Below are 18,079 nucleotides of genomic sequence, written 5' to 3' on the forward strand. Positions count from 1 at the left end.
AAAAAGGAGTAGCACAAGGTGTAGAGGTGCCTGAGGTTATAGTCAAAAGAACAACTGTCTTAAAATAAAGGGTGGGGCTGTGGACTCACCATATCCCGGAAAGAAAGAAATTTATCAGGTAAGCATACATTTTGTTTTTCTTTCCTAAGATATGGTGAGTCCACGGCTTGAGTAATTACTGTTGGGAACCAATACCCAAGCTAAAGGACACAGATAAATAGGGAGGGACAAGACAGGCGGTCCTAAACAGAAGGCACCACCGCTTGAAGAACCTTTCTCCCAAAAGAAGCCTCAGCTGAGGCAAAAGTATCACATTTGGAAAAAGTATGTAGAGAAGATCAAGTTGCAGCCTTGCAAATTTGTTCCACAGAAGCTTCATTTTTGAAAGCCCAAGAAGAGGAATAAGCCATAATTCTCTCAGGAGGCTGCTATCCAGCAGTCTCATAAGCCAAACGAATTATACGTAAACAAAATGAAAAAGAGTAGTAGCAGTAGCTTTCTGACGTTTACGTTTCCCAGAGAAACACACAAAGAGGGCAGTGAGGACTGGCGAAACTCCTTAGTTGCCTGTAAGTAGAATTTCAGAGCACGTACAACATCCAAATTGCGTAACAAACATTCTTTGGAAGGAGGAGGATTAGGACACAGAGGGAACAACAATTTCCTGATTGATATTTCTATTAGAAACAACCTAAGGAAGGAAACCCAACTAAGTACAAAAGAACCACCTTATCAGCATTAAAAATAAGATAAGGGGAATCACACTGCAGAGCTGAGAGTTCCGAGACTCTTTGAGCAGAAACAAAACCTCCCAAGATAACTTAATGTCTATGGAATGCAACAGCTCAAATGAAGCCAGCTATAAAACTTTAAGAATAAGGTTAAGGCTCCAAGGAGGAGCAACATACTTAAAGACAGGCCTGATTTTGACCAAGGCCTGATAAAAAGATTGCACATCTGGCACATCCACCAAACGTTTATGTAGTAAAAGTGACAAAACAGAAATCTGACCCTTCAGGGTACTGACTGACAATCCCTTCTCCAGGCCTTCCTGAAGAAAAGATACAATTCTAGGAATTCTAATTCTATTTAAAGATTAGCCCTTGGATTTACACCAATAAAGTGAGCCTGAATCATGGTCTCAATGACCGACTCAGAAAAAACACACTTAGACAGAATTGAGCATTCAAGCTTCAGTCAGCTTCAGAGAAAGAGATTTGGATAAAGGAAGGGACCCTGAATCAGGAGGTCCTTCCTCAGAGGTAGTCTCCAAGGTGGGAGAAATGACATCTCCCCTAGTTCTGCAAACCAGATCCTGCAAAGCCACACAGGAGCTATTAGAATCACCAACGACCTCTCCTGTTTGATACGAGGAATGGCTAGTGGAAGGAGAGCAAATGGAGGAAACAGGTATGCCAACCTGAAAACCCAAGGAACCACCAAAGCATCTATCAGAACAGCCTGCGGATATTTTGACCTTGAACCGTACCACCTTGGAAGCTTGGCGTTCCGATGGGACGCCATCAGATCTAACTCCGGCACCCCCCAAAGACTGCTTCTGAGGAAGAAAACACAACAAAATGGTAGAATTTAGTAAAAGTATGCAAAGAAGACCAAGTTGCTGCTTTGCAAATCTGATCAACCGAAGCTTCATTCCTAAATGCCCAGGAAGTAGAGACTGACCTAGTTGAATGAGCTGTAATCCTTTGAGGCGGAGTTCTACCCGAGTCAACATAAACATGATGAATCAAAGACTTTAACCACGATGCCAAAGAAATGGCAGAAGCCTTCTGACCTTTCCTTGAACCAGAAAAGATAACAAATAGACTAGAAGTCTTCTGGAAATCTTTAGTAGCTTCAACATAATATTTCAAAGCTCTAACTACATCCAAAGAATGCAACGATCTTTCCTTAGAGATCTTAGGATTAGGACACAATGAAGGAACTACAATTTCTCTACTAATGTTGTTAGAATTCACAACCTTATGTAAAAATTTAAATGAAGTTCGCAAAACCGCCTTATCCTGATGAAAAATCAGAAAAGGAGACTCACAAGAAAGAGCAGATAATTCAGAAACTCTTCTAGCAGAAGAGATGGCCAAAAGAAACAAAACTTTCCAAGAAAGTAATTTAATATCCAGCGAATGCATAGGTTCAAACGGAGGAGCTTGAAGAGCCCCTAGAACCAAATTCAAACTCCAAGGAGGAGAAATTGACTTAATAACAGGTTTTATACTAACCAAAGCTTGTACAAAACAATAAATATCAGGAAGACTAGCAATCTTTCTGTGAAAAAGAACAGAAAGAGCAGAGATTTGTCCTTCCAAGGAACTTGCAGACAAACCTTTATCCAAACCATCCTGAAGAAACTGTAAAATTCTAGGAATTCTAAAAGAATGCCAAGAAAAATGATGAGAAGAACACCAAGAAATGTAAGTCTTCAAGACTCGATAATATATCATCCTAGATAAAGATTTACGAAACTGTAACATAGTATTAATTACGGAGTCAGAGAAATCTCTATGACTGAGAATCAAGCGTTCAATCTCCATACCTTCAAATCTAAGGATTTGAGATCTTGATGGAAAAAAGGACCTTGTGATAGAAGGTCTGGTCTTAACGGAAGAGACCACGTTTGGCAAGAGGCCATCCGGACATGATCCGCATACCAAAACCTGTGAGGCCATGCTGGAGCTACCAGCAGAACAGACGAACGCTCCTTAGAATCTTGGAAATCACTCTTGGAAGAAGAACTAGAGGCGGAAAGATATAAGCAGGATGATACTTCCAAGGAAGTGACAATGCATCCACTGCTTCCGCCTGAAGATCCCTGGATCTGGACAAATACCTGGGAGGCTTCTTGTTTAGATGAGAAGCCATCAGATCTATTTCTGGAAGTCCCCATATTTGAACAATCTGAAGAAATACCTCCCCAACCTGTCAGACTTGCATCTGTTGAAATTACAGTCCAGGTCGGAAGCACAAAAGAAGCCCCCTGAACTAAACGATGGTGGTCTGTCCACCACGTCAGAGAGTGTGGAACAATCGGTTTTAAAGATATTAATTGAGATATCTTTGTATAATCCCTGCACCACTGGTTCAGCATACAGAGCTGAAGAGGTCGCATGTGAAAACGAGCAAAGGGGATCGCGTCCAATGCAGCAGTCATAAGACCTAGAATTTCCATGCATAAGGCTACCGAAGGGAATGATTGAGACTGAAGGTTTCGACAAGCTGAAACCAATTTCAGACGTCTCTTGTCCGTCAGAGACAGAGTCATGGACACTGACTATCTGGAAACCTAAAAAGGTTACCCTTGTCTGAGGAATCAACAAACTTTTTGGTAAATTGATCCTCCAACCATGTTCTTGAAGAAACAACACTCATAAAAGACTGGAAAGGTTCTTTCTATTGAAAATGAGCAAAGGGAATTGAATCCAATGCTGTGGCCATAAGACCTAAAACTTCTATGCATATCTAGCAACAGAAGGAAATAATAGAGACTAAAGGTACCGACAGACGGAACCCAATAAAATTATCCCTTGTCTGATAGAGACAAAGACAGTGACACAAACTATCTGGAAACCTAAAAAAGGTGATCCTTGTGTGAGGAATCAAGAGCTTTTGAAAAAAAGATCCTCTAACTATGTCCTGAAGAGCAGTGAATCATATGAGATTCCGCATCCTCAGAAAATAATCTGAATGAAAACAGAAAAATGAAAATATGCATTTATTGTATCTAATGAAAACAAATAATGCTATCAATGACCATAAAAAGGCAAAATAGTTTGAATAAAACTCCAAAACCCGGTTCCTAAAAAAGGAACTGGAAGAAATACCCCAGAAGATTCCAGGTCTGAGCAGCGCTTGAACCCCATGGGTGCCCAGCCATGCTTCAACAGTACCCAAAATATATAGGACAGAAACACACTGAAAGAAAGTGTTAGCCTTAATGGAATAAAATCAAAGAAATTTGGACAAAATAGAACCAAATAAATTTCAAAGAAGTCTTAACCTGCCCCTTACCAGCCAAGCTGGAATACGGCACGTACATCGCAATATTAGGGAGCTGATTTCGAACTCCAATTATAAACATGTTACTTGGGAAAGAACTCAGGAATTTGTTCCTTAATAAGAAGAACCAAACTAGTACAAGTTTAAAGTTTTAGTCTTAGAACTCAATCTTGAAGCCCAGAGTAACAGTTAAGAATTGAATCCAATTATAAAACAAATAATTGATTATCTTAGAACAAAAGAAAAATGGATTTTTTTTATTTTTTTTTAAATCACAAAATTCTTCTAGCTGAAATAGCGAAAGACATAGATTAACCCTCATTTGCGAAAATATTCAATAAAATGAAGACACAAATGAAATTATTAGCATGATAGTCCAGTTTAAAGGACCAGTCAATACAGAGGACTTGCATAATCAATAAATGCAAAACAACAAGACAAATGCAACAGCACCTAGTCTAGTAAATGTTGTCCCTTTAACAATGCTAAAATAAATCATAATCTGATACTTGATCTTAAAGTAAACAGAAAAAACGAAGCAATTGCAATATCCAAATAAATCACAGGACCAAGAAAAGTACCTGAAACTAAATAATTTTCCATAAATAAGATACAACTATCTAAAGGAAAATAAATACTATTTTGCTATAGAAACAATAGCATAATTAGTAGGAGTAGAGATAGCCCCAATAAACTGGAGAACCCTCCAAATTGAATTTAATTGCTGGCAAAGAATATAGTTTAAAACCTTTGAAGAAGGAATAAAAGAAAATTCTCAGCCTATTCCATTCCCTAGTATGGGGAATTGGAAAGAAAACCACTGAAAACACAGAAGAATAAATAGGCAGAAATAATGTCAGTTAGTCTTAAAGAACTAGTTACCTTAATATCCAAAATAATCAACACCTTTTCAACAAAGAACAAATGTACTTTAATAATAAAAAAATAATAAAAAAGTAGATTTGTTAGTGTCAATATCTGATGAAGAAAATTTCTGAAAGAGAAAAAACATCATCAGAGAAGGATAAATTAGTATGTTGTTGGTCATTTGAAACTTCAATAATTAAAAAAGAAGTGAAAAAGACCTAAAAATTTTATTAGAAGGCACGAAGTCAGACAAAGCCTTTAAAATAGAATCAGAAAAATATTTCTTATAAATCTTCTAAATATTTCTTGTACATAAGATGTAAGAATGGAAATATATAAAGCATAAATACTAATGGATTCTGCATGTAAAAGTATATCATAATAACTTATTACAAACCATAGCTAAAGATAAACATTTATAACATTTAAAATAAATGAACTTAGCTTTGGTAGAACTGAAACTCAGTTAAGCGTTTTTCCAGAAGTGGCTTCTGATTCAGAGTCAATCTGAGACATCTTGCAATATGTAATAGAAAAAACAACATATAAAGCAAAATTTATCAAATTCCTTAAATGACAGTTTCAGGAATGGGAAAAAAAATGCCAATGAACAAGCTTCTAGCAACCAGAAGCAATAAACAATGAGACTTAAATATTGTGGAGACAACAATGATGCTCGATTTTTTAGCGCCAAAAAAGCCGCCCACATTATTTGGCGGCAAAAATGACGCCACATCCGGTAACGCCGACATTTTTTGGCGCAAAAACGTAAAAAAAATGACGCAACTTCCGGCGACACGTATGACGCCAGAAATGACTAGAAAATTTTTGCGCCAAGAAAGTCCGCGCCAAGAATGACGCAATAAAATGAAGCATTTTCAGCCCCCGCGAGCCTAACAGCCCACAGGAAAAAAGTCAAATTTTAAGGTAAGAAAAAATTGATTTATTCATATGCATTATCCCAAATATGAAACTGACTGTCTGAAATAAGGAACGTTGAACATCCTGAATCAAGGCAAATAAATGTTTAAACACATATATTTAGAACTTTATATAAAAGTGCCCAACCATAGCTTAGAGTGTCACAGAAAATAAGACTTACTTACCCCAGGACACTCATCTACATGTAGTAGAAAGCCAAACCAGTACTGAAACGAGAATCAGTAGAGGTAATGGTATATATAAGAGTATATCGTCGATCTGAAAAGGGAGGTAAGAGATGAATCTCTACGACCGATAACAGAGAACCTATGAAATAGACCCCGTAGAAGGAGATCATTGAATTCAAAACAGGCAATACTCTCTTCACATCCCTCTGACATTCACTGCACACTGAGAGGAAAACCGGGCTCCAGCCTGCTGCAAAGCGCATATCAACGTAGAATCTAGCACAAACTTACTTCACCACCTCCATGGGAGGCAAAGTTTGTAAAACTGATTTGTGGGTGTGGTGAGGGGTGTATTTATAGGCATTTTGAGGTTTGGGAAACTTTGCCCCTCCTGGTAGGAATGTATATCCCATACGTCACTAGCTCATGGACTCTTGCTAATTACATGAAAGAAAGTCTGCCCCCACCTAATTCGATCCAGGATTGGGGGCAAACCCTTCATGCTGATCTGGAATCAGCAGTGGGTTTCTTTGATTGTTTCCCCTTGTTCCAAGACTGATTGGGTTTCCAAGAAGACTTGGATTGTTCCTGCTTGGAAGAAGGGGAAGGTTTTCCTTTGAAGTTACGAAAGGAAAGAAAAATACTCTGACGTCCTTTAGGCCTATTCTTATCTTGAGGTAGAAAAGATCCTTTACCACCCGTAATATCAGAGATAATTTCTGCCAAACCGGGTCCAAACAAGGTTTTGCCCTTGTAAGGAAATCTTCAGAAGCTTGACTTTAGAGGAAACGTCCGCAGATCAAGATTTCAACCATAACGCCCTGCGGGCTAGGACAGCGAAACTAGAAGTTATAGCTCCTAGTCTAACAACCTGTAAAATGGCATCTGCAATAAAGGAATCGGCCAACTTAAGAGCTTTAATCCTATCCTGAATTTCATCTAAGGAAGTCTCTACTTGAAGAGAATCAGACAAGGCATCAAACCAATAAGATGCCGCACTAGTCACGGTGGCAATGCACACACCGCAGGTTGCCATTGGAAACCTTGATGAACATAAATCTTTTCAAATAAGCCTCCAGCTTCTTCTCCATCAAATCCTTAAAAGAGCAGCTATCCTCAATAGGAATAGTGGTTCTCTTGCCAGAGTGGTAATGGTCCCTTCAACTTTTGGTACAGTATACCAAGGGTCTTTAATGGAGTCCTTGACAGGAAACATTTTCTTAAAAATGGGAGACAGGGAAAAAACACCCTGGTTTCTCCTATTCCTGTGAGATAATCTCCCTAGCACGGTCCGGCACATGAAAAACCTCCGAAGTGGAAGGTTCGTCAACTATTAAGTTTACTATATTTCTTAGAAATGACAACAGGGGTATCGGAGTCATCTAAAGTAGCTAAAACCTCCTTTAACAATACACAAAGGTGTTCAAGCTTAAATCTGAAGGATACCACCTCAGTCTCAGAAGGAATTATACTGTCCGAATCTGAGATTTCAGCCTCAGAAAGTCCTGATGTATCTTCCTCATCAGACTTATGAGAAAGGGCAACATGGGAAGCAGAACTGAGGACAGGCACCTCACTTTCTGAATTTCTAGGTTTCCTCTTGCGTTTTCCCTGTAATCTGGGAATGGTAGCTAATGCCGCAGATACAGCTGAAGATACCTGGGCAGCAATTTCTGCTTTTAAATAAACTCTACTAGGAGTTAGAGGAACCGCAGGGCACTGCATGTGACGCCATTGAGGCTTGGGACGTAGCAGGAGAAAGCGGAGGTATTATTTTAACAGCATCATCCTGAGAGACATTAGGCTCAAAAATGTTAGCAAGGTTTTCTTGCAAGGTTTTTAGATGCAATTTGTGCATCTAAACATAATAAGCATGAATTCATGAGAGCAGGCTCTTGAGCCATATCAGACATATTGTGAAACAGTAAATAAACTTGTACAGATAAGTTTAAAAGATTTTAATATTCAATTAAAATAAGCCAAGGAAAAAACACACTTTAAATTTTATCTCAAATTAGGATCGATCCCCAGCTAAAATTATGTGAGAAAAGTTAAGAAAAAACATTTAATAAGCATCAAATAAACTTCTAAAATACCCCTCAGGCAACCCCACACCTCAATTACTGAGGTGCCTTACCGCTTCCAATTAAGACAGGATCACCCAGAAATGGAGAAAAACTAATTTTTCCTCAGAAACGTTCTGAAGTAAAGCCGGTCATGTGACTGCAACTGCTAAGCTCAAATTACTGCTGCGACACAGAGAGGCACTAAAAATAGCTTCCTGGTACACTGAGTACCAGAAATAACCATTTTTTCAAACTGGACAGTTTAAAATGTTGCATCGTTTCATTTTAAAGCAAAGGGGAAATGAATAAGCTGCTGAAATAGAAAATTCAGCCTTACTTTCAGTTCAAGCTTGAATTGTTTTATCAAGTAAATATGTGTCAGAAAATAAAGCCTAATAAAAACATTTTACCCTTTCTTTTTAAAAGAGTTTAAATGTTAGTCTCACACGTGCTACAGTGCCTGCTTCATGCCCCAGTGTAACCCATACAACAGGATTATCTATGTCCCAATTAAAAAGCAGTGTCTTAAATTGTTAAGTGCATGGTCTCCCCAACTGGAAGAAAAAGCACTTACCTGCTCCGCTGTCCGGCATGTAGACAGTTGCAAGGTATGAGAAGACACAGTTCTTCACAGAGACCTTTGAAAAAGAAAGAACAGAGTAGCCAACTCTGGCTTTCTAAACTAGGGCAGCAATTGTTAGGAAAACGCAGTAAGTACCTCTTTACAAGTTCATAACTGCTTTAAAGCCACCACTACCCGACTGCAAGGAATGACGTGGAATACGGCTATACCGCAAAACTTGCTTGTAGATTAAATAAAAAATTTTCTTCAGACACCTAAACTTTACCTCCTCCTTACACCGGAGACCAAGAGAATGACTTGGGGTTGTGGGTAAGGGAGTGATACTTAGCAATTTAACTGTGGTGCTCTTTGCCTCCTCCTGTTGGCCAGGAGTGATATTCCCAACTGTAATTAGTCGTGGACTCACCATATCTTAGGAAAGAAATATGCTTGGCTTCTTAATTTTGTGTTTAAGACCCCCCCTGAGCACTGAGTCCTCCTTGCTTACTCACTTCTCACAGTCACAAGGAACTGCTGTGAGATGGGTCCGGGGCTGCACCGCTTCAGTGAGAAAGGAAGGGCTGCCTGCCTCTAGTGTTGTATGGTCTTGTTTATTGTAGTTCAGGGCAGGCTTATGTAAACAGCCTAATACTTCAACTTCTCACTGCAGTGGTGCAGCTCCGGACCCATCTAACAGCAGTTCACAACAGCTGAGGTCTTTACTGGCTGACAGGGGAGTATCGCTTCTCTCCTTTAACTCTTCTAGGTCGCAAAGCTGCAAGCAGTTTTCCAGAGTGACTGATTCCCCTGAGCCACATACCAAGCCAGGGCTGCAGGGCCCTGCAATCAGCATACACCATACAGCTTATGTTTCCCAGCTGCTAAGCTCAGACTGTGGACATTGTGTGATTGGGTTATGCAGATTCCAGGGCTGTAGGAGGGAGGCGTGCAGGATGGGAGGTCAGGGTTGTGTTAGCTCTCTGTTATTCACTACATACCTCGTTGGTTTTGGGCAAAGAAACCAGGTACTATCCTATACATTGAATGAAGCAAACTCTGGGAAATTGGTAGACCGGGGGATTGGTAGACCGGGGGATTAGTAGACCAGGGGATTGGTGGACAAGTCCACATTTCACCTGGGAGTCCTGCAACATGTTTTCACTACCTGGCTGATAACTTCTTGTCTACAACTCTGAACGACAGGCTACCATGAGGAGAAAAAGGCCTCAGATCGCAAAGTAGATCTTTGTTTTTTTAACTGAGGATCATGAGAAGTGGAAGGGATTTAAAGCTCTGGTGTGTTGGAAAGTCGTTTGCCTACTTCTATTGGTCAGGAGGGGAATATTCCCACATGTAATGACTCATTGACTCTCACCATCTGACGAAATAATTTTTTTTACTAAACAAATATAGATGTATATCTCCATATCCAATGGCACTGCTTGGCAGTTAAATGGTAAGCAAGACACCAATTACCTGGAAAATATAAACTTCCTCAGGACATAGGCACTGTAGTGTAAAATCCTGAGAAACTAAGATTTCCTCAAGGGACAAAAAGATGCAAAAAAACATAATTTATGCTTACCTGATAAATTTATTTCTCTTGTAGTGTGTTCAGTCCACGGGTCATCCATTACTTATGGGATATATTCTCCTTCCCAACAGGAAGTTGCAAGAGGATCACCCAAGCAGAGCTGCTATATCGCTCCTCCCCTCACATGTCATATCCAGTCATTCGACCGAAACAAGACGAGAAAGGAAAAACTATAGGGTGCAGTGGTGACTGGAGTTTTAATTAAAATTTAGAACTGCCTCAAAAAAAGACAGGGCGGGCCGTGGACTGAACACACTACAAGAGAAATAAATTTATCAGGTAAGCATAAATTATGTTTTCTCTTGTTAAGTGTGTTCAGTCCACGGGTCATCCATTACTTATGGGATACCAATACCAAAGCTAAAGTACACGGATGATGGGAGGGACAAGGCAGGAACATTAAACAGAAGGAACCACTGCCTGTAGAACCTTTCTCCCAAAAACAGCCTCCGAAGAAGCAAAAGTGTCAAATTTGTAAAATTTTGAAAAGGTATGAAGTGAAGACCAAGTTGCAGCCTTGCAAATCTGTTCAACAGAGGCCTCATTCTTAAAGGCCCAGGTGGAAGCCACAACTCTAGTGGAATGAGCTGTAATTCTTTCAGGAGGCTGCTGTCCAGCAGTCTCATAGGCTAAACGTATTATGCTACGAAGCCAAAAAGAGAGAGAGGTGGCCGAAGCCTTTTGACCTCTCCTCTGACCAGAATAAACGACAAACAGAGAAGAAGTTTGCCGAAAATCTTTAGTTGCCTGTAAGTAGAACTTCAGGGCACGGACTACGTCCAGATTATGCAAAAGACGTTCCTTCTTTGAAGAAGGATTAGGACATAATGAAGGAACAACAATCTCTTGATTGATATTCCTGTTAGAAACAACCTTAGGTAAAAACCCAGGTTTAGTACGCAGAACTACCTTGTCTGAATGAAAAATCAGATAAGGAGAATCGCAATGTAAGGCAGATAACTCAGAGACTCTTCGAGCCGAGGAAATAGCCATCAAAAACAGAACTTTCCAAGATAAAAGCTTAATATCAATGGAATGAAGGCGTTCAAACGGAACACCCTGAAGAACTTTAAGAACCAAGTTTAAGCTCCACGGAGGAGCAACAGTTTTAAACGCAGGCTTAATCCTAGCCAAAGCCTGACAAAAAGCCTGGACATCTGGATTCTCTGCCAGACGTTTGTGTAAAAGAATAGACAGAGCAGAAATCTGTCCCTTTAACGAACTAGCGGATAAACCCTTTTCTAAACCTTCTTGTAGAAAAGCCAATATCCTAGGAATCCTAACCTTACTCCATGAGTAACTCTTAGATTCACACCAATATATATATTTACGCCATATCTTATGGTAAATTTTTCTGGTAACAGGTTTCCGAGCCTGTATTAACGTATCAATAACCGACTCCGAAAAACCACGCTTTGAGAGAATCAAGCGTTCAATCTCCATGCAGTCAGCCTCAGAGAAATTAGGCTTGGATGGTTGAAAGGACCCTGCATTAGAAGGTCCTGCCTCAGAGGCAGAGACCATGGTGGACAGGACGACATGTCCACTAGGTCTGCATAACAGGTCCTGCGTGGCCACGCAGGCGCTATCAGAATCACCGATGCTCTCTCCTGTTTGATCCTGGCAATCAGTCGAGGTAGCAACGAAAATGGTGGAAACACATAAGCCATGTTGAAAACCCAAGGGGCTGCTAATGCATCTACCAGCACCGCTCCCGGGTCCCTGGACCTGGATCCGTAACAAGGAAGCTTGGCATTCTGGCGAGATGCCATGAGATCCAGCTCCGGGTTCGCCCCAACAAAGAATCAGTTGAGCAAACACCTCCGGGTGAAGTTCCCACTCCCCCGGATGAAAGGTCTGGCGACTTAGAAAATCCGCCTCCCAGTTCTCCACGCCTGGGATGTAGATCGCTGACAGATGACAAGAGTGAGACTCTGCCCAGCGAATTATCTTCGAGACTTCCAACATCGCTAGGGAACTCCTGGTTGTCCTTGATGATTGATGTAAGCCACAGTCGTGATGTTGTCCGACTGAAATCTGATGAACCTCAGTGTTGCTAACTGAGGCCAAGCTAGAAGAGCATTGAATATTGCTCTTAATTCCAGTATTACAACAGTGGGAGACCTGTTACAACGGTTTCTATGCAAAAATATACGTTAGCCATATGGAAAAAAATCATGCCCAAAAAGATTTATCACCAAAGTACCTCACAAAACGAATAACATGCAAGTAAACGTTTTAAAAAACAACTTTCCATTGTTATGCAAAGTTATCACTAAGCCTGCTACCAGTCGCTTCTACTGCAGTTAAGGCTCATACATTTATTTCAGTATTAACAGTATTTTCTCAGTCAAATTCTAGTCCCTAGAAAATAACTCAACTGCGCATACATTTATCAGCCTGATACCAGTCGCTACTACTGCATTAAAGGCTGTACTTATCATATGGGTAACAGCAGTGTTTTCTTAGTCAATTCCATTCCTAGAAAATATTACTGCACATACCTCATTTGCGGGGGACCCCGCATGCTATTCCCTTTTCTGAAGTTACCCCACTCCTCAGAATGTGCGAGAACAGCCAGTGGATCTTAGTTACGTCTGCTAAGATCATAGAAAACGCAGGCAGATTCTTCTTCTAAATACTGCCTGAGAGAAAAAACAGCACACTCCGGTGCCATTTTAAAATAATAAACTTTTGATTGAAGAATAATTAGGTAAAAAACTCCTATCTCCTCTCGCGACCTCCTTCTTTGTTGAGACTTGCAAGAGAATGACTGGGTATGACATGTGAGGGGAGGAGCTATATAGCAGCTCTGCTTGGGTGATCCTCTTGCAACTTCCTGTTGGGAAGGAGAATATATCCCATAAGTAATGGATGACCCGTGGACTGAACACACTTAACAAGAGAAAAAAGAAAATGCTCTAATGTGTTAGAACATTGTCTTTTTGCTCAGTTACTATCATATAAATGTGTTTAATTCCTGCAAAAGCCAACTACAGAGCAGCAATGCACTACTGGCAGCTTGTTGAACACATCAGGTAAGCCAATGAGAATAGCCATGTGTGTAGCCACCAATCGGCATCTAACTCATTAGCGCATTGCTACTTCTGAGCCTACCTATGTATTCACAGTAAGTTTGTGAACAAGGCACATCAGAAACCCTTAAGATGTGTACTACCTGTCTTCACATGCTACATTTTCTTCATATTGATAACTTTTTAATACATTTAATAAAATGGCTTGCTTTTAATTTGGATCATTCTACTTCTTAACACCTCTACTATGTAGATAGAAACCCAATGCAGATAAATTGTGCAAAGGTACTATTTTACCAGAAACTTGATGTTAACAATCTACAACAAATATTCTGCAGCACTACCGCATTCAAAATTAGGAATGACAAAATATTAGCTGTTATTGAGAAAGACAGGAGAGAGTAAAAGGATATGAAAATTACATGAACTGTCTTTGACTTAGAGACAACTGCATTTTATACAGAACTATTTGCTGATTTCTATAATTAGTTTGTGTCTTTTAGAAACTAGGTGAAAGGAATTCACAGCATGGCATTTATATATTTTTTCCGTTCCATACAATTTATCACAAGCTTTATGGTCCCTGTTAAATGTACATGACAGAGTAGTAGCTATGGCAGAATTGCTTACTGTTGTACTCATGATTCCAGTACCATGGGTCCGAATGGAATTTGCAATATGGCGAATGTTAATTGTGTTTAAGTGCTTATTATTGCTTGTCTTCTCAACAAAGATCTGCAATGAAAATAATGCAACACTCATAAAATGCTTAAACAACTTAAATGACCAGCGCAAAGAAATAACTTGTATATACAAACAGGATATATGGGGGCCTCCCTCACCCAAGAAATATTATAAAAGTGTCTTAAACAAATCCTGATTGCGCAAAAATAAAAATATAAGTATAAAAGGATCTATATAATAGAAGGTAAAAAATATATTTTTACTAAAACAACACAAACAAATTAAAAAAATGCAATCATATGTTTGCACATAATTACAAGTACATATATAATATACCCAAATAATATGTCAAAAAGTATACAAAAAATACATAAAAAACTAATGGTAGGAAGGGAAGTCCAAGAGCGGATCAGAAAACAGAAATTGATCAGTCCTAGGTGTGGGAGCAAACCAAGCCGATAAATTAATTTATGGCTATAATTCACATATTTTATATACAATTTTTTTTTTTTTTTTTAGATATCTTTATTTGGGTTTAGCCATTCCATACAAAGGAAAATACCATAATCTCAACATAATGTCACGCAGGACAAACAAAATATCTGGATTGATATATAAACAGATCGAGAAAAAACAAAAAGAAATTCCCAAATGTAAATTGTCCTTATACATTGACCCGATAAGGACATCATTATAATGGCTAAAATTTTCAAGTATACATAAATCAAAACAAACATAAGAAAATGAAAAAAATAAAGAGAAAAAGAAAGAAAACAACAACAACAACAAAAAAAAATGTATGCTTACCTGATAAATTTATTTCTCTTGTGGTGTATCCAGTCCACGGATTCATCCATTACTTTGGGATATTCTCCTTCCCAACAGGAAGCTGCAAGAGGATCACCCACAGCAGAGCTGTATATATAGCTCCTCCCCTAACTGCCACCTCCCAGTCATTCGACCGAAGACAAGCAAGAGAAAGGAGAAACTATAGGGTGCAGTGGTGACTGTAGTTTAAAAATTAAAAAACACCTGCCTTAAAATGACAGGGCGGGCCGTGGACTGGATACACCACAACAGAAATAAATTTATCAGGTAAGCATAAATTTTGTTTTCTCTTGCAAGGTGTATCCAGTCCACGGATTCATCCATTACTTGTGGGATACCAATACCAAAGCTATAGGACACGGATGAAGGGAGGGACAAGGCAGGCGCTTAAACGGAAGGCACCACTGCCTGTAAGACCTTTCTCCCAAAAATAGCCTCCGAAGAAGCAAAAGTATCAAATTTGTAGAATTTAAAAAAAGTATGAAGCAAAGACCAAGTCGCCGCATTACAAATCTGTTCAACAGAAGCCTCATTTTTAAAGGCCCATGTGGAAGCCACCGCTCTAGTGGAATGAGCTGTAATTCTTACAGGAGGCTACTGGCCAACAGTCTCATAAGCTAAGCGGATTAAACTTCTTAACCAAAAAGAAAGAGAAGTTGCTGAAGCCTTTTGGCCTTTCCTCTGTCCAGAGTAGACAACAAACAATGCAGATGTTTGACGAAAATCTTTAGTAGCTTGTAAATAAAACTTTAAAAGCACGAACCAGGCAGTTATGGCAAAAAATCATTTACTGGTTCAATACCGTCCAGAATTCATCTGTCTCCCTCACATTCCAGGATATCGTCTTATTATTTAAGACATCCAGTAATCAAGATTATCGTTGGGTATACCCTTTAAACATAATTTTAGCTGTAAGACAGTGTATTTTAAAGAGTTGGAAAGCGAGAAGAGCTCCTCCTCTATCTATTGTTTTTCAGAAGATACAGGAGCAGATTATTTTTGAATCTTACCATCTTCAGACTCCCTCAGAAAAAAGAATTAAAAAGTTTTTATATGGGTGGTATTCTATTATTAAGACATATTCTCCAGCCATCCAAAAACAGATATTAGCTCCTTTCTTATCTTCCATTAGTTCTATTGAGATGGTAGTATTAGAATTGTTTCCAGATAATTGGATTAGAAATCCTGCCGAGGTATAAATACAGAGAGTAGGAGGGTTGTGTTTTTTTTTTTTTTTTTAATTTATTTTGTTTTGTGTTGTTTTGTTTTGTTTTGCTTTGTTTTGTTTTCCCCAGCCCCTCCTGGCTAACCCCATGAGGTGCTAAAAAAAAAAAAAGGAAAAATACCGACAAATGATTAGTATATGTTGTTTCTCAGATTCAGGTGTCTTGTATTGTTCATAAATCTTAGAGTCTGATAAGTAATGTAATTGACAAAATGGCAAGACCTTTGTTTATTGTACAGTTTATTTTAAGATTTGTTTATTGTCATTCTTTTTGTTTTTTTGTGCGGCAATTAATAGAGTGACGGCACAACAATCTCTTGATTGATATTCTTATTGGATACCACCTTAGGAAGAAACCCAGGTTTGGTATGCAAAACTACCTTATCTGCATGGAAGATCAGATAAGGGGAATCACACTGCAAGGCAGATAACTCTGAAACTCTTTGAGCCGAAGAGATAGCTACCAAGAACAGAACTTTCCAAGATAAAAGCTTGATATCTATGGAATGCAGGGGTTCAAACGGAACCCCTTGAAGAACTTTAAGAACTAAATTTAAACTCCATGGCGGAGCAACAGGTTTAAACACAGGCTTGATTCTAACTAAAGCCTGACAAAAAGCCTTAACGTCTGGAACATCTGCCAGACGCTTGTGCAAAAGAATAGACAGAGCAGAAATCTGTCCCTTTAAGGAACTAGCTGACAATCCCTTCTCCAATCCTTCTTGGAGAAAAGACAATATCCTGGGAATCCTGACTTTACTCCATGAGTAACCCTTGGATTCACACCAATGAAGATATTTACACCATATCTTATGATAGATTTTCCTGATGACAGGCTTTCAAGCCTGAATTAAGGTATCAATGACCGACTCGGAAAAACCACGTTTTGAAAAAATCAAGCGTTCAATCTCCAAGCAGTCAGATGCAGAGAAATTAGATTTGGATGTTTGAAGGGACCTTGAAGTAGAAGGTCCTGCCTCAGCGGCAGAGTCCAAGGTGGAAAGAATGACATGTCCACCAGATCTGCGTACCAAGTCCTGCGTGGGCACGCAGGAGCCATCAAAATCACCGAAGCTCTCTCCTGCTTGATCTTGGCAATCAGACGAGGGAGCAGAGGAAACGGTGGAAACACATAAGCCAGATTGAAAGACCAAGGCACTGCTAGAGCATCTATCAGCGCTGCCTTGGGATCCCTGGACCTGAACCCGTAACAAGGAAGCTTGGCGTTCTGACGAGACGCCATGAGATCCAGTTCTGGTTTGTCCCAAAGTTGAATCAACTGTGCAAACACCTCCGGATGGAGTTCCCACTCCCCCGGATGAAAAGTCTGTCGACTTAGAAAATCCGCCTCCCAGTTCTCTACTCCTAGGATATGGATAGCTGATAGATGGCAAGAGTGAACCTCTGCCCATAGAATTATTATTGAAACCTCCAACATTGCTAGGGAACTCCTTGTTCCCCCTTGATGTTTGATGTAAGCTACAGTCGTGATGTTGTCCGACTGAAATCTGATGAACCTGACCGCAGCTAGCTGAGGCCAAGCCTGAAGAGCATTGAATATCGCTCTTAGTTCCAGAATGTTTATTGGAAGGAGTGTCTCCTCCTGAGTCCACAAGCCCTGAGCCTTCAGGGAATTCCAGACTGCACCCCAGCCCAGAAGGCTGGCATCTGTCGTTACTATTGTCCAATCTGGCCTGCGGAAGGTCATACCCTTGGACAGATGGACCCAAGATAACCACCAGAGAAGAGAATCCCTGTTCTCTTGATCCAGATTTAGTAGAGGGGACAAATCTGTGTAATCCCCATTCCACTGACTGAGCATGCAGAGTTGCAGCGGTCTGAGATGTAGGCGGGCAAACGGCACTATGTCCATTGCCGCTACCATTAAGCCGATTACTTCCATACACTGAGCCACTGAAGGGCGAGAAGTAGAATAAAGAACATGGCAGGAATTTAGAAGTTTTGACAACCTGGCCTCTGTCAGGTAAATCTTCATTTCTACAGAATCTATCAGAGTTCCTAGGAAGGAAACTCTTGTGAGAGGGGATAGAGAACTTTTTTCTTCGTTCATTTTCCACCCATGCGACCTCAGAAA

The 18,079-nt window shown here is 39.8% G+C and overlaps 1 protein-coding gene across 1 annotated transcript in view; it reads right to left on the minus strand.

Moving 5' to 3' along the window:
- The window catches only part of WASHC4 (WASH complex subunit 4), a 293,185-nt gene that overhangs the window by 88,492 nt on the left and 186,614 nt on the right, over window positions 1-18,079 (minus strand). The window contains exon 19 of the mRNA XM_053716956.1: window positions 13,878-13,982. Within this exon, the coding sequence (XP_053572931.1) occupies window positions 13,878-13,982 (105 nt within the window). The remainder of the gene's footprint in view (window positions 1-13,877; window positions 13,983-18,079) is intronic.

This window comes from Bombina bombina, chromosome 6 (assembly GCF_027579735.1).
Source record: "Bombina bombina isolate aBomBom1 chromosome 6, aBomBom1.pri, whole genome shotgun sequence".
Taxonomy (NCBI): domain Eukaryota; kingdom Metazoa; phylum Chordata; class Amphibia; order Anura; family Bombinatoridae; genus Bombina; species Bombina bombina.